Consider the following 23,296-nt stretch of genomic DNA (forward strand, 5'->3'; position numbering starts at 1 on the left):
CCATGTACGGCCTGGATGAGAGAGAGCAGGTTAAGCTCACCGTGCTGAGCTTAGACCAGAGCGTAGTAGCAGCCCTCCCCGACCCACAAAACGTGGCAGGAGGCAGCCTAGAGGAGATGCACACTGCCATTTTAGATGCCATCGGGTACAATAGAGGTGACCCCGTAGAAGGATTGAATAAGTGCAGGCAGAAAAGATCCGAACACCCCACAGCATTCGCAGGAAGGCTGTGGATTCATTTCAGCGCAGTTTTCGGACAGTTAGATAGAGCGCATTTAACCCGCGAAAACATGGTTAAGTGGACGCGCACAATTATCTCACACGCAACAGAAGCAGGACAGAGCGCTTGCAACAGCTATGACCCCTCAGAAGAGGCCCATAACGAAAAATGGGTCCTGAAAAGATTGTCCCGCGCTTGGGAGCAATCGCTTCAGGCAAAAGGAAAAGTTAGATCCCCAGAAGAGGCTCAGGCTGCTGCAGATATCCAAGCAGTCAGAGAGCACCAGAAGCCCGCATGGGTAAATGAAGGCAAGAGCAGCCCTCAACAGAAAGGACAGGAATGCTATAACTGTGGACAGTTAGGGCATTGGGCAAAAGAGTGTAATGCACCCCAGCGATCTCAGAGAGGCCAGCAGACAGGCACTCTGAACCGCAACAAGGCAAAACCCATCCACAATGTAGCAGTACAGTCAGGACCCACCAATGTGGACGAGACGAACTGACCGTGTTCGGGCTTCCCCACTTGGGTCTGTGACACACTATGGGACTCATCAGGGAGGCCCGTAGTCACAGCAAGAGTCAAAGGGAAGCCCATAGAGTTACTGTGGGACACAGGAGGATCCCGCACCACCATTAACTCCACAACCACGGCACACTCAGACACGTGGCCGACCACATCCACCATTACACTTAGCGGGTTCACCGGACACTCGCAGCAGGGACATATCACAGCACCCGTAGCGATCCAGCTAGGGAACATTAGCACAAAGCACCCCGTAGTTCTAGTAAATCTTCCCCGGACAGCAGAGCACATCCTGGGGATAGATTTTATGAACGCTCATAGCTTGTCGTTCAACCCAGTGAACCAGTGTGTCTGGCGAATGGCTAGATCAGACAGAGCACCAGCCACCCTCACAGTAGGAGACTACGCTAATCGGATTAGCGCAGTGGGAGAGTACTCATTCGACCTGACTACACTCCACACCGACCGACAAATTAAGGCCCTACTAAACAAACACAGGACAGCATTTGCAAGTCACCGTCATGACTGTGGCAGAATGACTGGACAAGTTCATGTTACCGGACAGGACCCCCGACCGCAAAAGCAATATAGATTTCCCCTCGAGGCAGAGGTGGAAATAGAAAAGGTTATAGGTAGCTTGTTGGACCAAGGTGTACTGAGAACGGTAGCCTCCACCAACAATGCCCCTATTTGGCCAGTGAGGAAGCCCAATGGATCATGGCGTCTGACCATCGATTATCGGGAACTCAACAAAGTAACCCCCGCAGTAGCCCCAACGGTAGCTACTAGTCCCGAGACCATGCTCAAGCAGGGTCTCAACGCCAAGTACTTCACGGTATTGGACATCAGTAACGGATTCTGGTCCATACCATTGGCAAAAGCGTGCCAATACAAATTCGCATTCACTTTTAAAACTCAGCAGTACACGTGGACATGCCTCCCACAAGGATTCCACAATTCCCCCTCCATTTTCCACCGACAGCTGGCAAGTGGATTAGAAAAATTTTCCCGACCCGAATGTCTGGTACAGTATGTAGACGACCTACTACTGCAGACAGACACAAAGGCAGAGCACATTTCGCTTCTGGCCGAACTCCTGGAACTCTTAACTGAAATTGGCTGTAAAGTTAACCCGAAAAAGGCCCAAATATTGGACAGTAAAGTGATGTATTTGGGATCAGTCATCACGCACGGCAAACGCGAGATCGAATTCAAAAGAATTGATTCGATTGTCAAATTGCCCCTTCCCCAGAATGTTTCAGCCCTCCGGTCGTTTTTTAGGACTGGTTGGCTATTGTCGGAACCACATAGACGGATTCGCGACAAAAGCCGCCCCACTTTTAGACCTCCTTAAGAAAGGAGCCCCCTGGGAATGGCTTCCGCAGCATACAGGCGCTGTGGAAGAGTTGAAACGAGCCCTTAGTGCAGCACCCGCGCTGCTAGTCCCCGACCAACTTTCCCCGTACGCAATCGAGGTAGCGAGCACCGAACTGACCCTCTTGGCCGTGTTGCTTCAGGAACGGCACGAGCAGCTAAGACCAGTGGCTTATGCCTCCCGACTGTTAGACCCGGTAGAACAAGGATTTTCAGCCTGTGAGAGGCACCTCCTTGCTGTCTTCTGGGCAGTACAGTATTTTTCATACATAACCGGACTAAACCCCATCACCATTCTAACCGAACACACACCCACACAGCTACTACTAGACGGTCGACTGAAGGACGGTTCAGTTAGCCAGATTAGGGCAGCTAGGTGGACCCTACTTTTACAAGGACGGGACATTACAGTTAAACGGACACGCACCCACACATATTTAGCAGACAACCTCCAATACCCCGGACAGCCCCATGACTGTGAAATTGTAGCTCCCCTGCATAACACAGGACCCTTTTTAGCAAAAACACCCCCCAGGAAGATAGGGAGCCCAAAACAAAGCCCCCAGCCCACAGACACGTGTGGACCCTTGAGGATTTATGTAGACGGTTCCTCCACAGTTTTAAATGGTGAGCGTATCACAGGATGCGGCATCTATGTAGAGGACGCGCAGGGGCGCGCTCTCGAAGAGATAGCTCTTAAGTTACCAGGTCACTTAGGCGCGCAGGCAGCAGAGCTAGCAGCCATAGCGTACATAGTGGACCACCCCGATTCTTTCCCCAGCCCAGCAGACATATATTCAGACAGCTTATATGTATGCAATAGCCTAACAGATTTTCTGCCCCTGTGGAGGACACGAGGTTTTGTCTCCGCAGACGGAAAACCCCTTCCATCAGCCCCCTTACTCCAGCATATCCTAGAGAAAGCGAAGGACAGGACCTTCGGCATTATAAAAGTTCGCAGCCACCATAGGTCATCACCCCCTGGGAATGTAAAAGCCGACGCATTGGCTAAGGCAGGTTCCAGGAGAGGACACTTATGGACCCCCCCAGCTAGCGCACCAGCTAGCGCCCCTGTGAGCGCAGTACAAGTCTCACAAACAGAGGTTAAAGATCTCGTGGCAGCACAGAAACAGGACGGAGACCTCAGGGAGGTTTTCAAGGGAAACTTTGTGCCTGCGTACGAGCACTTTAAACACACACTGACCACACATGAGGGTGTGATCATTAAGGACCAACTTTATGTGGTCCCACAGCAGGACAGGAATCAGATGATTGCCTTGTTCCATGACGGACACGGGCATCAGGGAATTGATGCAACAACGAGGCACCTCAGGCAACTCTGTTGGTGGCCTAATCTCAGGAATGATGTCACACACTACATTGAGAATTGCCTGATTTGTGCTCAGAATAACCCGGAGCGGTATTCTAAGAAAGCACAACTTCGGCATACTCGCCCAGTTAACGGCCCTTGGACAAACCTCCAGATCGATTTTATAGGTCCATTGCCCCCTTGTAGGAATGGCTATAAATACGTTCTGGTGGTCATCGACACCTTTACCAAATGGGTAGAGGTATTTCCCTCACGAACAAACACAGCTAAGACAGCTGCAAAGATCCTGACCCACCACATCTTCACGAGATGGGGTTTACCCCGAAGTATCGATTCGGACCAGGGATCTCACTTTACAGGACGGGTCATGAGGAACGTCCTGACAATATTCGGAATCAAACAGAACTTCCATATTGCGTATCATCCACAGTCCAGCGGGATTGTGGAGCGCATGAATCGGACCCTAAAAACTACCCTTAGGAAAATGGTTCAAGAGAATAATTCCACATGGGATTCAGTGCTCCCCTTTGCACTTATGTTCATAAGGAACACTGTCTCCACATCTACAGGATACACACCACATACACTCATGACCGGACGCCCTATGAAAGGTACAGAATTCCTTTTAGGACTGGACATGACAAGCCCCGAAGTGACGGCCCTCACACATGAAAAGGCAGTTAAAGATCTAGTTGAGACTGTGAGGTCTGCACAGCTCGCAGCCGCAGTCCAGCTAGGGAAACGCCGACAGCAACGGACTGCCTGTTTCAATAAGACCGTACACACCACAGAATTCCAGGTTGGGCAACAGGTAATGTTATCTGTTTATAACCCCAGCAGTTTTTTGGCTCCAAAATATTCCGGTCCCTACTCAATTTCGGACAAAATTAGCCCCTCCGTTTACAGGATAAAGTATCCTAATGGGAAGACCGCGTGGTTCCATATAAACCAGTTAAAGGCATATGGAACACAGGCCAACCATGCTCACCATGTCCTGCTGGATGCAGCAGAACACTTCACCCCGCCCACCAGAGACACTTTTCCACCATCCCCCTCACAGACCAGTTCATCAACGGACTCGCCCACGACTCCGCCCACAGACCACTACAGACCACGCCCCGACACGCCCACAAGCTGCCACAGCAGAGACAGCAGGACTGACACTGACTCTGAAGACAGCGACAGCACACAGCCATACAGCCCACACTGCACCAACTACGACCCCGACTCCAGTGACCCCATGGAAGTCACTTACCTCAAATATCCAGAACCACCACCCGACCCCGACTACCCCGACAACACACTCGACACTACACAATGGCACAGGGACAATTCCTACAGACTTGTCCGCAATGATGAAAGTGACCCCCGGTCACACAATTCCAAAGTTTCATGCCTGATCCACACAAGGGTGTGGGATCCGGGAGAGCAGGACGACACGGTGTCTGACTCCCGACACGGCAACCCCTTTGTGACCCTGTTCACAGAGGCAGAATCAAAGTGAGGTGTCCAGATGATGTAAGATAGGAATCGTTTGAGGGAAACGATGTCCTTTCTGATGGAACCTGCACGTATGTTTGTCTTCGTTTTATGTTTGTTTGTCTCAGGATTGTACATTGTTCAGCTGGAGGATGGACATCTTCTTTTCAGCTGAAAAGATTGTGACCACCTCACATACACGTTAGCTTGTCCGCAGATACTTTTGAGAACTTCGGTTTGATTGGAGATCCTTTCCAAAGTTGTAAGGCCACACGTCAAATAGCTTGTCCGCAGATATCTCTGAGAACTTCAGTGATGTCCTCAGTTGGAGCATCTTGGCTCCCTTGGTTTTTTTAGGTGCCCCTCTATTCGGCGAAATAGAGGCTGCAAGTCATGGTCAATACATTCGTACCCGTTTCTTTCCAGGTTACTCAGGCAGTGGACAAACGGCACTGAGGACCCGCCCTGTCTGAGAACCAACCCTTGGTCAGCCAAGCTCGGGTATGGCACAGCACGCCCTACCCGGGGATCCCATCCAACTCGTACCCGTCGCGGCCCATACGCAACTCATTCGGATGTTTGTTTCAAAGTTTGTTTTCATTTTACGTTAGGTAGCCCTTCGGCCACCATCCCACATGCTATTTACATCCGGGAACATTCGGATGGTAAATCAGCAAAGCCTGCGAGACGGCTCGCAGAAGGAAGGATTGTTAGGTGTATGCTGGTCTTTAAATTCGCTTTTTGAAAAAAAAAATGAGGGGAGTCACAGGGTGTGACTTAGCCAGTCATTTTAAAGGGTCAATTGGGTTTTGAAAGACAGATGCACTAACAAGTAAAGGTCTTAAACTGTGTATTGACAGATACTGTGCTTGATCCCAAAGGTTTCAAAGGACGAGACAGAGGTCGAAGCCAGGATTGTCAATACCGGAGGAAGAAGGAAGAGAAAGAAGAACAACAAAAGATGATGGAAGCCCACTTATTACTGTTTAATGTCATATGTATATGTGTGGAAACAAGACACGTTTCCCCCACAACCCCCACCGTAAATGCTTCAATTACAGCAAACCCCCAGTGCTCAGCTCTGATCAGCGAGGTTCAGACCTGGTGTACTAAATTCATGACGTGGTACTCCATGTCCTATATAATCGAATCACTGTTGGTGATCGCGATCCTCATCATACTAGTGCAGACCCTCAGGTTGAGGAAATGGAAGAGGAGAGCCTCTCGTTCCAGCACCTCACCCATCTATAGAGTTCAATCCCCCATCTTCGGATTCCACCAAACCCCTCAACCCCTCACTGATTACAACACTCTGTAAATAAAAATTCAGCCATGTATTATATTGTTCCATACTCGACTGCCGAGTTGGGAAGTGTGATGTTGTGGTGTGAATGGTTAAGGTTTTAGAGTGATTAAATGTTTAAGTTAAGGTTAAGGTTAATAGTGATAGGTAGAGGTTCCCAGTTGTAGTAATGCATGTCCCTTTGACATAGGGCCAAGTAGAAATGTTAGTTAAAAAATTTTTTTCTCTTCTTCCCATAGTTTAAGATAGAGTAGAACAGGAACTGGCAAGAGGTCAAAACACAAGGAAGGCAAAGTACATAGGTGATCCTTCACAATAGTATGATTGTGAGGATCACAAGGAGGGAATGTAGCCATGCTGGCCACGCAAAATGGACACTGAGCCAAACTAAAATGGAAGACAGCAGGGAAAGCCTGTTTAGTGAGAACAGACAGCCTGCTCTCAACTAATTAGCATTTTGCAAGCAGCAAACCAGTTTTCTGGCCAGGTGCAGATCTCCAAGCCAAAGGTGTTAATGGCAAAGCGCTTAACATTCTGATGAGGCGGCCCAGATCCAGGCACAAACAATGGCAACATTTCCATCTCAATGTAGCACTTAATTGGTGGAGTAGACAGGATGGCACCAGAGTAACGAATATCGAAACCACCCCCCAACATCGAGGAAAGCCCCGCATTGGAGGATTTCGAAGGTAGCCGTTTGGAAACGTTCCAATCGGTACCGAAAGGTAGAGCCCGCCTAGAAGGGGGCAAGGACATGAGAGAGGGGTATAAAAGCAAATTCCCCACAGAGCCCGGTCTGTTAAACCCGTGCTCCGGCTCTGACTGACATCTTGCATCCTGACTCCAGCCGTTGAGCACCAGCCGCCGAAACCGTAAGTTCAACGCTCGCTACGCGATCCAAGCCCACTAGACTCCCAAGTACCAGAACGCTTGCTGAAGGCTGCAGTGCCAGACCAGGACGAAGGCCTCGTTCTCTGACCTTGCCTGTTCCTGTTAGATAAGTATTCTGTTTGCTTAAGTTTAGTTATAGCTTAGTCTCTTAGTGTGCATGAGTATTTATTATAACTGTATAATAAATATTGATCGTTTGAACTTTACTAATCGGTGTATCGTCTTTATTACTTTGAACTTGACCTTGGAATACTTGCGACGTTGCCTATACGGCAACTGGCGACTCCAGAGCTAAATAATTACATAGAACAGAGCCTAGTAGTGTTAAGCACACGTCGAACTCGGAGGCGTGTTAATACACTCCAATAAACGCGTTTTACGCCCATAGTAAAACGTGCAACAGGGGGTGAATGTGGTGATCTACCACTGTATATATGTGTGTGCTTGCATTAGGGGATGTATGACAGTACCTGTATTACAGGTTTTCCGGTAAGCCCCTGCCGGCTAGCTCCACGCACAGGGAGCAGTATAAATATTCATAAGTTTCCCTGAGATGCCATTCTACAGCTGCAGCCGAAGAAATAGCATCTCACTGTAATAAAGCCTCTCTTGTACCGAATCGAGTCTTTGTGTGCAATTGTTAGCCCCACACACTGGTATTGAGGACTATTGTGGAGGAGGTGTTGGTGTTCATTCTTACTGATTGTGGTCTGTTGGTCAGAAAATCGAGGATCCAGTTGCAGAGTGGAGAGCCAAGTCCTAGGTTTTGCAGCTTTGATATGAGCTTGGCTGGGATTAGGGTGTTGAAGGCGGAGCTGTAGTCAATAAATAGGAGTCCTTGTTTTCGAGATGTTCTAGGGATGAATGTAGGGCCAGGGAAATGGCGTCTGATGTCGACCGGTTGCGACGGTATGCGAATTGAAGTGGGTCAAGGCGTTCCGGGAGTATGGAGGTGATGCGCTTCATGATCAGCCTCTCGAAGCACTTCATTACAACTGGCGTCAGGGCCACCGGGCGGTAGTCATTGAGGCACGTTGCCTGGTTCTTCTTTGGTACCGGTATGATGGTGGTCTTCTTGAAGCAGGTGGGGACCTCGGAGTGGAGTCGGGACAGGTTAAAGATGTCTGTGAATACCTCTGCCAGCTGGTCCGTGCAGACTCTGAGTGCACGACCAGGGATCACGTCCGGGCCCGTCGCCTTCGCGGGTTCACTTTCAGTAAAGCCGATCTGACTTCGGAAGCTGTGATGGTGGGTATGGGTGAATTATGGGCTGCTGGGGCACTCGACAGCGGACTGTTGGTTACCTGCTCGAACCGAGCATAGAATGCATTAAGTTCATCGGGGAGGGATGCGCTGCTGCCAGAGATACTGCTCGGCTTCGCTTTGTAGACCGTTATGTTGTTTAGTCCTTGCCACAACCGTCGAGTGTGTGTCTGTGTCATATCCTGCAACTGTAGAAACTGATCATCAGTCACTCATAACTGTCCTAAAAAAGCCTCTTCATGGACTTTGTGACTTCGGAAGACGCACTTGGAGTGGCTCCCACTGGAAATCTGACCATTTTACTGGTGCCACGGGTCTTTAACTTTGCTTGCTCCTTAAGAGGGACAAGGACCCGACTGAGCGCATTTAAAACCAACCCATCTCGCTCTTAAACTTGAACTGCTCACTGAGATTGGAGCCTTGCCCTCCAAATACAATTTTAGAGGGTCAAACGGGCTTTGTAAAGAGCCGTCAATTGTCAAGCAATATACATCGCCTTTTAAATGTTATCCTTTCCCCCTCCCCTGAGCCAGAGGTGATAGTATCTCTCGACGCTGAGAAAGCATTTGAGAGTGGAATGAGAATATTTATGTGAGATTCTCGGGAGATTTAGATTCAACCATAAATTCGCCTCGGATCTGTTTGTTATCAATGCCCCGACAGCCAGTATCCATAAGAACACTTTATATTTAGACTACTTCACCTTGAATAGGCGCACTGGATATGCCTGCGCACTTTCTCCACTTTTATTCACCCTGGCAATAGGATCTGAACAATACTTTTCACCCGTACCTCCGTACAGGTGACAATAAACAAATCCAAATCCAGATCTGGCAGCATTCGTGGAGAGGGCAAGTTACCACATCCACACTGCCACACCTGCTGCTGAGCTTTCCCAGCAGTTTCCTACTTTTATTTCAGATTTCCAGCATTGAGCTTTATCTTGACTCTAAACAAACCCGGCAGTCCCGCCCCCGCGCATTCATGCCAATGCAGATCGAGGCCACCCCACTGACGGAATAAGGTCAAAGATCCCGCTCTCGAGCAGGTTTCCCTGGTAACCCTGTTGTTTCCCGGCCTTCATCAACATGGCGCTTGCAACGATCCTCCCTTGAGGTCACGGCCCGGGATCCGCTGCGATTGGGCCAAATCCCGTCCACAGGCCCCGCCTCTCATTGGCTCGTCAGAGGGGCGCTGGTCGAGTCCGCCTCGTTCTTGCGGCATGCGCAGTAGCGCCGCCGTAAGCGTGTGCGGCGGCTCAGGGACGGGTGCCTTTAGGGGTCAGCGCTGCTCACATGGCAAGCGCATTTCCGTATTCCCTGTTTCCCAGTTTTTACAGTCCGGGCCCCTCCGCCAGGAACCCGCGGGACCCAGGGGGCTGGGGCAAGTATGAACAGGTCCAGCCCTTCTGTGTGGAGACCGGGGAGCAACAGGTGAGATGTTTGGACACAGGGTGAATCCTTTTCAGGATGACAGAAAATGCTGCAAAGTACTAAGCAGGTCAGACAGCATCTGCGAAGAGGAGGGAAACGGAGTTAAACATTTCAATTAAGTATTTGTTTCAATCACTAGCTTTCGGAGCATTGCTCCTTCCTCAGGTGAATGAAGAGGTATGTTTCAGAAACATATATAGGCACTGTGCAGGGTAGCATGGTGGTTAGCATAAATGCTTCACAGCTCCAGGGTCCCAGGCTCGATTCCCGCCTGGGTCACTGTCTGTGTGGAGTCTGCACGTCCTCCCCCTTTGTGCGTGGGTTTCCTCCGGGTGCTCTGGTTTCCTCCCACAGTCCAAAGATGTGCGGGTTAGGTGGATTGGCCATGCTAAATTGCCCGTAGTGTCCTAATAAAAGTAAGGTTAAGGGGGAGGTTGTTGGGTTACGGGTATAGGGTGGATACATGGGTTTGAGTAGGGTGATCATGGCTCGGCACAACATTGAGGGCTGAAGGGCCTGTTCTGTGCTGTACTGTTCTATGTTCTATGTTCTATACCTCTTCATTCACCTGGGGAAGGAGCAGTGCTCTGAAAGCTAGTGATTTGAAACAAACATGTTGGACTTTAACCTGGTGTTGTAAGACTTCTTACTGTGCTCACCCCAGTCCAACACCGGGTGCATCTCCACATCATTTAAGTTAATGTTTGGGGAGGGAGAAGTCAACACCACCAGTACCAACTCCCAAACATGATCAGCAAAACAATCGCCTAGTTTGGTTGAGAAATGAGAGCTGTTTACTAAATTGGAGGAACTGCAATTAACTGCCTAAGCTGGAATAGGTGTTTGGGATCCTGTAGGGTCATCTAGAGAAGCTGAAAGGGCAGCTACATGGGACAATGCCAGGGAAAGGAGAGTAATTGAATGCAGTTTGCATTTTTGGCCTCCCGATTTAAGGAAGGATCTAAATGCTTTGGAAGTGGTTCGGAGGAGGTTTACCAGATTGATACCTGGAATGAGCTAGTTGTCACATGGGGAAAGGAGGGACAGGTTGGGCTTGCTTCCACTGGAGTTTAGAAAAGTGAGGGGTGACTTGATGGAAGTATATAAGATCCTGGACGTTTCGACAAGGTGGACGTGGAAAGGATGTTTTCCTCTTGTGGGCAAATCCAGAACGAGGAGGCCCTGTATTAAAATTAGGGGTGACAGCATCTGGGGAGACAGAAGGGAGCTAATGTTTCGAGTCTGATGACTTTTTCAAAGCTTTGACAAAGAGTCATCCAGACTCGAAACATTAGCTCTCTTCTCCCTCCACAGGTGCTGTCAGAACTGCTGAGATTGTCCAGTATTTTCTGTTTTTGTTTCAGATTCCAGCATCCGCAGCAATTTGCTTTTAAAATTAGGGTTTGGACTGAGATGAGGAGAACTTTTTTCTGAGGTATGTGTGACATTAAAACTCTCTGTCTTGGAAGGTGTTTGAAGTGGGGTTAGTCAATATTTTTAAGGCGGAGATCGATATCTTATTGTTAGGTAAGGGAATCCTAAGATTTCAAGTGTATGGCATGTGGAACTTGAAACACTAACAGATCAGCCATGATCTTACTGAATGACAGGGCAGACTTGAGGGGTTGAATGGCCTACTTATATTTTGTATGTTGGTAAAAGGTGAACCAGGGTGTCCTGAAGCAATTTTTCTTTTAAACTGAATGGGCAAAGGGAAAATCTGCTTCATGGAGAGGATCATGTTAGAATCGGTCAAAGGTGAGTGAAAAGGAGGGGGGCCCTTTTATTCTGAGAAGGGTAGGGAAGGTAAAAGTACTTTATATAGTACAAATATATTGGATATTTGTATACGGTTAATGGAAAATAAGTAGCATTGCTCACAAAATTAAGGTTTTACACAAGGGCATAGTTTTAAATTCTGTGATGCTAAGATGGAAGTTTGCAGTATTGCTGACCGATCCTAAAGGATGCAAAAATAATTAGTGCAGATGAATCTAAATCTTTTTCAAAAGTGAGACATGTTGTTGAATCTTTTCAGCTTGCACTCATCAGGACATACGTAAGAATGCTAAATTTCAAACACTCGCAATTTATATGACCAAAAGATGCTGATTGGTTGTCAAATTGACACTGGCCGGGGTGTTTGTAATGGTGAAGGTAGTGGGGAATGATAGACTCCCCAAACTTGAGTAATTCAAAAAAGGCTTGAACATATTCCTTTTCTTTGCAGAACCAGTACCTGCATATGAATACATACATTGTAGGGTCCATCCTCGAATCATGATGTTTGAATGTTTTATTTATATATGCATATAACCATTGTTCCAGGAAACAGAATTGAAATGGTCAGCCCTGAAAAGCCTGAAGCGAGAAAGTTGGGAACCTTTGGAACCTGTAGCAGTTCCACTACTTCCCGCCAAAACAGGTAACAGAAAATAGGTTTTATGTATTAACTAAAATATTAGTAACATGTGTGAGTAGAAAACAAATAAGAGACTATCGGCGGGATTCTCCGAGCCCGCCCCGGGTCGGAGAATCGGCGGGGGCGCGGGAAATTTCCACTACGCTGCTCCAACGTCGGAACTCGATTCTCCGACGACCGCAGAATCGGTACCAATTGCGCCCGCGTGGTCCTCGTGGCGGCAGACGCTGCTGTGGGCGACTGGCCCAATGTCCACCGAGTCCTGCCGCCGTGGTTCCAACCTGGTACCACACGGACCCGCGGCCGCGGTTGATGTCCTGGTGGGTGGACTTCCACGCGGTCCAGGCCCGTGATCGGGGGCTTCCGATCGGCAGGCGGCTGCGATCTGGAGGGGGCCGACCTCCTTCTGCGCTACCCGCTGTAAGGTCCCCTGCATGTTGCTCCACGCCGGCGCCGGGACGGCAACCACGCACATGCGCCGGCGCGGAGATGGCAACCATGCGCATGTGCTGGCGCGGAGATGGCAACCAGACGTATGTGCCGGTGCGGAGACTTCTGTCGCGCGCATGCGTGGACCCGTGCAGGGCCGCCTTTCGGCGCCGGAGCAATGTGCAGCACTCCGGCGCCATGCTAGCCCCCTGAAGACCGATGGATTGCTGGGCCAAGAGGCCCGTTGATGTCGGTGTAAACCACTCCAGTGTTTAAGCCGGCGTCAACACATCCCGGCCCATGGATGAAATGGATTGTAGTGAAAGCACTTTGTAATTTATCTTGTCTTTTCATTGCCACCACCATTATAACTGCAGAAGTTTATTGTGCAGGTTTCCATCATGTGATAACCCAGGTCAAAACATGTGCTGAAAATCTAAAATAAAAGCAAGAGAGTGATGTAAAATCTCAGCATGTCGGGCAATATCTGGAGCAAGAAGCCAAGTTAACCCTTGAGGTGATGACCTTTCATCAGAGATGGAAACTGAAAGGTCAATAATATGCAATATTAACTTTAAGCATTAAATTGTTTTTTTTCTTGGTTATTCCTGACCTAGAGGCTTTTCACAGTAACTTCATTGCAGTGTTACTTGTGATAATAAAGATTATTATTAAGATGTGCAGGTTAGGAGGATTGGCCATGCAAACTTGTCCCTTAATATCCAGGGATGTGCAGATTAGGTTACGGGATTACGGGGAAAATGCGGTGTGGACACTCGTAAATGGGCAGAGTGCCCATTCGAACGGTTGGTGGCTGAGTGGCCGCCTCCTGACTATAGGGATTAAAAATAGAACATAGAACTGTACAGCACAGTACAGGCCCTTCGGCCCACAATGTTGTTCCGAACTAGTCTGAAACTAAGATCAAATCAACCTACTCCCAATTATTCTAGTGCACTCCATATGCCTATCCAATAACTGCTTGAAAGTTCCTAAAGTGTCCGACTCCACTCCCATAGCTGGGAGTGCGTTCCACATCCCAACCACTCTGAGTAAAGAACCTACCTCTGACATCCCTCTTATATCTTCCACCATCAAACTTATAGTTATGCCCCCTTGTAACAGCTGCATCCACCCAAGGAAAAAGTCGCTGAACGTCCACTCTATCTATCCCTTTCATCATATTATACACCTCAATTCTATGATAATCTTTATAGGCTTGCATTAAGCTACTGTGAAAATTCTCCAGTCGCCACACTACGGCACCTGTTCAGGTACACTAAGGGAGAATTCAGAACGAACAGTTCACCTAATAAGCACATCTTTCAGGACTTGTGGGTGGAAACCGGAGCACCCGCAGGAAACCCATGTAGACACAGGGAGAACGTACAGACTCCGCACAGACGGTGACCCAAGCTGGGAATCGAACCCGGGTCTCTGTGAAGTAACAGTGTTAGCCATTATGCTACCGTGTCACCCCAATTCTATGAAAGAGAAAGAAAAACCCTGAGTAATGAAATTTCTCCTCATCTTGACCCTTTATCCTGGAACTGTGACTGATTCTTCAGCTTGGACAAACAGCCTGTTTATATGTATCAGAGTCAAAGTTTTGAATCCAGTATAACTCTTCAAATAAAGTCATATCGGACTCAACATTAACTTGGTTTCTCTCTCCATAGTTGCTGCCAGATCTGCTGAGGTTTGGCAGCATTCTCTGTTTTTATTGTCAATCAGTTTACTGGTCTGTTAACTCTTTGCATCCTCTTCACACCTTGTTTTCCCAACTGGCTTTGCATTGTCAGCAAATTAAGATTCATTAGACTCAGACCCTTTGTCTAAGCCATTGGTATTGATGAAAAGCAAGAAAGAATTGTCCTTTTTGGCAGGAAAATATAAAAGAAGCATATCATCTAAATGGTGAGATATTGCAGAGCTCTGAAATGCCAATGGATCTGGGTGTCCCTAGTGCATGAATCACAGAAGATTAGTATACAGGTACAGCAAGTAGTTAGGAAAGCTAATAGAATGTTATAATTTATTGCGAGTGGAATTAATGCAAAAGTAGAGAGGTTATGCTGCAGTTATACAGGGCATTGGTGAAACTACATCTGGAGTACTGTCTCTACTATGTAAATGTGTTGGAAGCAATTCAGTGGACGTTTATTTGATCAATATGAGCATTTCAAAAGCCATGACATGCAAGGAGGTTACGGTCCAAGTGCAGAAAAATGGGGTTAGAATAGATGGGTGTTTTGTGACTGACACAGACACAATGGGCTGAAGGGCCTCTATCTGCGCTGTAAAACTCTGACTGTATGACACTGTTAGGAAAATAAAGGTAGTTTTAAAGTATTTGTATTAATAAATGTTAAAAATAAGATATAGTTTTAAGTGGGTTTAATTTAATGTTTCCGTGCCAGGAAGGGTAAAACCTATAATTCGATTAATACTGGGAAAAGGTATTTGTATGCGTGAGGGTTGGTTTGAAATCCAACTGCGGTCCTATTGTGCTTAGAGGGGGTTACGGCATGAAAAGTAAATAGATGCTGGCAGGAGTAGCAGTAATTGCTTAGCAACTGTGAGGTTTGTAAGGTAGAAATGCTTTTGAATTTATTTTTAGCTAGATTTGGCTGCAGTTGAAGCAGGACACCAGGAAGTGAACATTTCTCAACTTTTCCAGGAGAAGGACTTCCGGTGGCGTGGGCGCGCAGGGCGGCTGCAGCGCGAAGAGCTCCTGCCGGTGGCCGCGAGTCGCGGCGATTTCGGGGAAATCCCAGAGTTTCCACGCACCCCCCCCCCCCCCCCCCCCCCCGACTACCGTCGGCCTTTGGGGCCGTCGCGAGCAGCCAGCCAGTTTAAAAACCGGTGAAGAACCCCGCGCGGGTGTTGGGGCGGCGGGGGCTGAGGTCCTGGGCCCAGCGCGGCGTCGGGGCCAGAGTAGTGGGAGTGGAGCTACTAGGAGGCAGGCCCGAGTCCAGGGCACCATGTAAGAGCGGTGTCCCACAACGGATGGCTCCCACTAGGAGGAAGAAAGAAGGCTGGAACCTGGTCCCAGGGGAGTTCTGGATGAGTACAGAGGGGAAAGGAAGAGAGCTGGAAGATTTAAAGAAGTTTGGTGAAGTTTTTTTTTCCTCATTGTCTATTAAAAAAAAGAATAATTCAGATTAATGAAGGACAGAAGGGTGGAGGGGAGAGAGAGAAGAGAAAGAAAGTGAAAAACAATAAGCTGCTAAAGGATGCGAAAAGCAGCGTCGAAGAAAGGAGGAAACGCGGGGTCGCCGCTGAAGGAGAATATGAATAAAAGTGGTGATAGGATGGCGGAAGCCGAACTGCGAAGCGGGGCCGCACTATTTACGGTGGAGAAAATGACCCGAGGTGATGGCGGGGGAGCTGGAAAAACAGTTTGCGAGGCACATGGAGGCCTGGAAAAAGGAGACAGCGGCCGCATTGAAGTTACAGGTGGAGGAGGTAATCGCCCCGTTGAAGGTGGCGGTGGCAAAGGCATTGGCCGAGGTGAGAGAGCAGGGCGAGAAGATGAAGGAAGTGGAGGAAGCCATGTCACGACACAGCGACCAGGTCACCTCGATGGGAGATGAGTTGCGGAGGGCTGTGGAGATTAATAGAGGTCTCCGAGCAAAGCTGGAAGACTTGGAAAACCGCTCAAGGCAGCATAATTTGAGAATTGTGGGCTTGCCCGAAGGGACAGAGGGCCCAAGGCCAACACAATACTTCGCTAAGAAGTTGGTGGAGCTGATGGGGGAGGGTGAGAGCTCCTCCCAGTACGAGCTAGACCGAGCCCATCGGTCATTAAGGCCGAAGCCCAAAGTGAACGAGCCGCCAAGGGCAGTAATTATCTGCTTCCATAAGTTTTGCATGAAGGAGAAGGTGTTAAACTGGGCGAAGCAGAAGCGGGAGATACTATGGGATGGTACTACGGTCCGGATCTACCAGGACTTGACGGCAGAGTTGGCAAAAAGAAGAGCGGCGTTTGGGCGAGTGAAGGCGACGTTGTACACGAAGGGGGTACGGTTTGGTATGGTGTACCCAGCGAGGTTGAGGGTAACGTACAACGGCAAAGACTTTTATTTTGAGAGGCGTTCGTGAAGGCAGAAGGCTTGGGACAGACATGAAGAGCGGAGCTGGAAGAGAGACTGTGGACTGTGTTTGAACAGCCGGAAAATGTATAAATGTTATAACTTTCTTTTTACGGATTTGTATTGTAATCTACTTCTCTTTGTATTGTTATAGAGTTTAAGTTAATGGTGGGTTGATGGGCGCTCTGTGTTGCGACGATTAAATGTTATGTTAGTGAATTGTATGGGTTGGATTGTTGGGTTTGGGTTTTTTTTTCTCTGGGACTGGGTGGAAGGGGATGGTATGTCTTGGCGGGGGGGGGAGCCACCCGCACTAGCTAGCTAAAGTCAGTCAGCTAGTGAACGGAGGTGAGAGGAGGGCTGCGGACATTGGAGTCTGGATAGCAGGCGTCAATGGGCCTAGGAGGCGAGCGAGAGGGGGGGGGGGAGAAGGGTTGGATGCTGGGGGATGTTGTTTCTGGGGGAAAGGTAGGGGGGGGAAGGGGTTCGATGTTAACCATGGACAGGGGCGGGTCAGGCTTATGGGGCAGGGCCCGGCGGTATGTTGATGGTGGATAAGAAAGGTGGGGGGGGGAGGGGGCGGGGGGGCGGTGAGAGACCCCCAGTAAGGATAGTTAGGTGGATCGTGAGGGGGCTAGGAGGTTCGGTCAAGGGTGCTTGTGCATCTAAAAGTCTGAAAACCGATGTGGCAATGCTGCAGGAGACTCACTTGAGGGTGAAGGACCAGGTGAGACTTAAAAAGGGTTGGGTTAGCCAAGTGTTTCACTCTGGATTTGATGGAAGAGCTCGAGGGGTAGCAGTGTTGGTCAGCAAAAGGGTACGCTTCCAGATGGAGAAGATAGTGACAGATCAGGGGGGTAGATATGTGATTGTGGCCGGGGTGCTGGACGGGAGATTAGTGGCGCTGGTAAGTGTATACGGTCCCAACTGGAACGATGCGGGATTTGCAAGGAAGGTGTTTGGAGCCATTCCTGACTTGGACACACACAAGCTGATTGTGGGGGGGGAGGGGGGGGACTGGAACCTGGTGCAGGAGCCAAGGCTGGACAGATCACGGCCGCGCTCGCTGGTCCCATCAGGGGGGGGGGGCGGGGCAAAGGCGCTAGCTAGGCTAATGATGGAAATGGGAGGGGTGGACCCTTGTAGGTTCCTGCACCCAGGGGAATGGGAGTACTCGTTTTTCTCAGCAGTCCATAGGGTATACTCGCGGATTGACTTTTTTGTGGTGGGAAAGGCTTTGCTGGCTGGAGTCAAGGGGTCGGAATACTCTGCAATTGCTGTGTCAGATCACTCCCCACATTGGGTGGATATGGTGCTGGAGAAGGGGGTAGTGCAGAGGCCGGGGTGGAAACTGGATGTGGGGCTTTTGGGGAACCAAGTATTCCTGTGAAAAAATTGAAAAGGTAATTATGGAATATGTAAGATTCAACTGTACGGGTGAGGTGTCAATGGCAGTCGTCTGGGAGGCTCTAAAGGCGGTAGTGAGGGGTGAGGTAATTTTGTTTAAGGTCAGGGCGGACAAAGAGGAGAGGTTGGAGCGGCAGAGGCTAATAGATGAGATGTTGAAGGCAGATAGGAGTTATGCGGAGGATGGGGACCCAGCGATGCTGGGAAAGAGGAAGGAACTACAGGCGAGCTTCGACTGACTATCCACCAGGAAGGCGGTGCGCCAACCGAGGCGAGCGAGGGGTGCAGTTTATGAACATGGAGACAAGGCAGGCTAGCAGGTCAGCTCCGGAGGGAGACAGCAGCAAGGGAAATTCTTCAGGTAAGGGATAGGATCGGGAAGTTGGTGATGGCTCCGGAGCTGATTAACAAGGTTTTTGAGGAATTCTACGAGAGGTTGTACAGGTCAGAGCCACCTGGGGGAGACCGTGAGATGCTGGAATTTCTGGATGGGTTGGAGTACCCGAGGCTAGGGCAGGGAGACAAGGCTGCATTAGAAGGAGCAATACTGGAGCAGGAGATAAAAGACGCGATTGGGGGGATGCAGTCGGGGAAGATGGCATGGCCGGATGGGTTTCCGGTGGAATATTATAAAAAATTTAAGGATAAGTTGGCACCCCTGATGGTAGGGATGTTTGAAGAGGCGATAGGGAAGGGAGTGCTGCCTGAAACCTTGGGGCAGGCACCGATTTCACTGTTGCTTAAAAAGTATAAGGATCCGACAGAGTGTGGGTCGTATAGGCCCATTTCACTTCTTAATGTGAACGCAAAGGTACTGGCAAAGGTACTGGTGGGTAGGCTGGAGGGGTGCCTCCCGAAGATGATAGGTGAGGATCAGACAGGGTTCGTGAAAGAGAGGCAGCTGTTTTCGAATATTAGGAGAGTCTTGAACGTCGTTATGGCACTGGCGGAAGTTTAGGAAACAGAGGTGGTGGTGGCACTGGACGCCGAGAAGGCGTTTGATCGGGTGGAATTGGCGTACCTGATGGCAGTGCTGGAACGGTTTGGGATTGGACCAAGATTTGTGAACTGGGTAAAGTTATATAAGGAGCCGAAGGCGAGTGTCCGCACGAACAATATCAGTTTGAGATATTTCTCTCTCCACCGTGGGACGAGGCAGGGATGTCCTATGTCCCCCCCTGCTGTTTGCGCTTGCGATTGAGCTGTTGGCCATCGCATTAAGAAGTTTGGGAGCATAGAAAGGAATAGTGCGGGAGGGCATAGAAAGGAATAGTGCGGGGGGGGGGGGGGGAATAGAGCATAAGTGTCCTTGTATGCCGACGACTTGCTGCTGGATGTGTCGGAGCCAAGTGCGTCGATAGGAGGAATATTGGAGTTGCTGCAGGTATTTGGGTCTTTCTCTGGGTGCAAGCTGAACTTGGACAAGAGTGAGTATTTCATGGTGCTTCAACCGGGGGTGGGGGCAGGGGTGGTGGGGCTGCCATTCCGTAGGGCAGGGACTCCCTTTAGGTATTTGGGGGTGCAGTTTGCCCGGGAGTGGGGAAGGCTTCGCAGATACAGCGTCACTAGTTTGGCGGGGAGAGTGAAAGCCGACCTGGCGAGGTGGGATGGTCTCCCTCTGTCACTGGCAGGTCGGGTGCAGGCGGTTAAAATGAATGTGTTGCCGCGATTTCTGTTTATTTTTCAATGCCTACCGATTTTCCTGCCAAAGTCTTTTTTCAGGGAGATTGAGGAGAGGATTACCTCGTTTATATGGGGAGGGAAGGTGGCCAGAGTGAGGAAGGTGCTGCTACAGAGGGGAAGGCAGGCAGGGGGTTTGAGTCTCCCGAACCTGATGTACTACTACTGGGCGGCGAATGTGGAGAAGGTGTGGGGCAGGGGCAGAGAGGTTGAATCCCAGTGGGTCAGTGTAGAAGAGAGTTTGTGCAGGGGGTCGGGACTGAAAGCACTAGCAACGGCCCCTGCTCCCGATAGCTCCGGTAGTAATAGCTTCATTGAAAACCTGGAGGCAGTTTCGCCAACACTTCAGGTTGGGGGCAGGGTCGAGGGAAATGCCGATCCGGGAGAACCACAGATTTGAGCCAGGGAGGTGGGACAGAAGTTTTCAGAACTGGGAAGGGAAGGGGATTAAGACTCTGAAGGATTTGTTTCCTCGGGGTCGATTTGCAGGATTGGGGGAGCTGGAAGCGAAGTATGGGCTGGAGCAGGGAGAAGTGTTCAGGTATATGCAGGCTCGGGACTTTGCCAGGAAGGAGATACAGAGCTTCCCGGAGGAAGCGGCCTCCACATTGTTGGAGGAGGTGCTGGCGGCAAGTGGACTGGAGAAGGGGACAGTGTCAGCGGTATACAGAGCTATGTTAGAAAAGGATAAGGCACCACTGGAGGGGATCAAAGCGAAGTGGGAGGAAGAATTGGGAGAGGTTATAGAGGAGGGGGTCTGGTGTGAGGTGCTCCGGAGAGTGAATGCCTCCACCTCGTGTGCGAGGTTGGGGCTGATACAGCTGAAGGTGGTGCACAGGGCACACCTCACGAGGGCAAGGATGAGCGATTCTTTGAAGGGGTAGATGATGTGTGTGAACGTTGCGGGGGGGCCCCCGCTAATCACGTTCATATGTTTTGGTGCTGTCCATAGCTTGGGGAGTACTGGAAGGAGGTGTTTAGGGTAATTTCCAAGGTGGTGCATGTGAAGCTGGACCCGGGTCCCCGGGAGGCCATATTCGGGGTGTCGGTTCAGCCAGGGTTGGAAACGGGTGCGGAGGCAGATATCATAGCCTTCGCCTCGTTGATCGCCTGAAGGCAGATCCTGCTGTGATGGAGAGCGGCCTCTCCACCCTGTGCCCTGGCGTGGCGGGGGGACCTGTTGGAATACTTAACCCTTGAGAATGTTAAGTTCGAACTGAGGGGAAGCTCGGAGGGGTTCTACAAGTCATGGGCACTATTTATTATGCACTTTCAAGAACTGGATAACATCGAACATTAGTTGGGCGGGGGGGGGGAGGGGGGCTGTGAATGTTGAAATGTTGAAGATGGCTATGGGTAATCCCTGATTCCTTTTTTTTCTTTGTCATTTGTTTATGTTAAAATGCGGGCTGATGTCTGGGCATCGTGGGAGGAAGGGATCGTTGTTACTGTTATGGGGTTTGAGATATTTGTTGTTGGTTATTTATTGTTGTTGGGTGTAAATTCGGGAGAAAAATTGTGAAAAAGGAGAATAAAATTTTTTTAAAAAACGTTTCCAGGAGAAGTCGGACAGACAAGGGAGCTGCAAAGAGGCAGACTTCAGGCTTCTTAAGACATTCTTTAAGAGAACAGCGACCAAGGTATTGTTCAGGAAAATTCAAGGGGAAAAGTAAACAAAATGGTCTGAGTTAAACAGACAGTTGGAGTAACCAGATGCAAAGTGGAAAAGTAGACTGCAGAGGTAAATTAAACATTTGGTGCCATCTTAATAGAGACTGAGAATCGATGGTTAAAGCAACTGTGAACAATTTATACAACAGTCAAGGCAAAGAAATCTGGAAGGGGCAATTGTAAAGCCTTGATGCTGGATTCTTTGTTGAAAGTGGAGCGGAAGCTTTGAAAGAGTAATTTAGAAAACCTGGAATGCAAACTGCTGATTAAAGCAGTCATTGTGAAAGAAGATTTTAAAGTGTGTTTTTCTGGCAGTGGAGTTTGGAAACGCTCATGTTGACCATCCATGGAGGGGTGGAGTTGGGTGCCGAGGAGAAATCCACAGACACTAACTTGGGTTCAGAATGGGGTGTATATTTTGACACAGCCAGTCTGTGTTTCAAGGGACTTTGTGTTGCACCGCTATAGCTTAAGATATGCTTTATAATCCATGTTAAGCTTAAAATCTGTGTATATTTCTGAAGCTAAATGCGGAGTGTCAGGTGGATGTACCTTTAAGAAATGAGTGTTTATCAAATAGCTGCAGTGATATCATTGTGTGGGTGGAGCTGAGCTCTGGCTCTGCTTTTTTGAGCTGGCAACTGCAGTGTGTTTAGTTTTGCTTTCAGAGTTGGAGAGCTGCATTCAAAGCAAGCAGCTGTGTTATGATCTCTCTCTACAAGCTAAAGAATGTCTTCAGCTCATTGATGATTTCACAGTAATACCTGTATCTGTAGAGAATTTAAACCTGCTGTCATTATTTAAAAAAGGTTTAACTTATGGATATTGTTTGGGAAGTCATTAAGGGTTACCTATAGAGTTCTGTATCTTTTTGGGGGGGTTATCAGGGTGGGTAGTTGATAATCTGTTTACTGTACATTTATAAAATGCAAACTGGATTCATAGAATAAACATTGTTTTTTAAAAGAATACTTTAGATCTCTGTTGCATCACACCTGTAAAGGGGGCCCTTGTGCTCCCCATAACCAAAATCTATTAAAAGTTGTGAGTCAGGTGAACTCCATGATATACTTTGGGGTTCTCTAAACCCTGGCCCATAATAGGAGTAAAGGAGTAATGTATCATAATCCAACCTGTCATGTTTAATAAAATGTTTTTACTTGTTAAAACTAATTAGCGGCCCTGTGACTCTGTTCCTCCACTTTTTCTGAAAAATATTAAACCTTACGGTTTTTTGAGCCAGGGTTTCATTTTGGGATCTTCCCCTCCTGTTATAACTTCTATTAACAACTCTCATATCTGGAATGGGAGGCGTGTCTTATAAGGAAAGGTTGGACAGGCCAGGCGTCTATTCACTGGAGTAAGAGGAAGCTAATGAAATGAAAATCTGATTGAAACCTTTTGAATCTTGGGGGGGGTTTGACAGTCAAAGTGGAGAGGATATTTCCTCTTGTGGGAGAATTGACTACTAGGCGTCAGTTTTTTAAAAATAGGTGGTCACCCATTTTAGACTGAGATGAGTAGAATTTGTTTTTCCTCCTAAGGGTATTGAGTCTTTGGAACGCTCCTCAAAAAGCCGAGAAAGCAGTCATTGAATGTCTTTAAGGCAGTGGTAGATAGATTCTTGATAAGCAAGGAGTGAAAGTTATCGGGGTAACCTGGAACTTAGAGTTGAGCTAACAATCAGGTTAGCCATGATCTTATAGAATGACGGAGTAGACGCGATGGGTCGGGTAGCCAGCTCCTGCTTCTGATTGAAATGTTTGCATTTCTATTCT

The 23,296-nt window shown here is 48.8% G+C and overlaps 1 protein-coding gene across 3 annotated transcripts in view; it reads left to right on the plus strand.

The window, feature by feature from the left end:
- The first annotated feature begins 9,627 nt into the window (after positions 1-9,627).
- taf1c (TATA-box binding protein associated factor, RNA polymerase I subunit C) overlaps positions 9,628-23,296 on the plus strand; it is a 43,709-nt gene continuing 30,040 nt past the window's right edge. Inside the window, exons 1-2 of one of the 3 annotated variants that reach the window (XM_038790755.1) lie at positions 9,628-9,815; positions 12,144-12,240. In XM_038790755.1, the coding sequence (XP_038646683.1) occupies positions 9,678-9,815; positions 12,144-12,240 (235 nt within the window). In that variant the 5' untranslated portion in view covers positions 9,628-9,677. Of the gene's footprint in view, positions 9,816-11,231; positions 11,251-12,143; positions 12,241-23,296 lie in introns of those variants that run through there. The other 2 variants (XM_038790756.1, XM_038790757.1) reach the window with 2 other exon arrangements.

Source organism: Scyliorhinus canicula, chromosome 3 (assembly GCF_902713615.1).
Source record: "Scyliorhinus canicula chromosome 3, sScyCan1.1, whole genome shotgun sequence".
In the NCBI taxonomy this organism is placed as follows: Eukaryota; Metazoa; Chordata; class Chondrichthyes; order Carcharhiniformes; family Scyliorhinidae; genus Scyliorhinus; species Scyliorhinus canicula.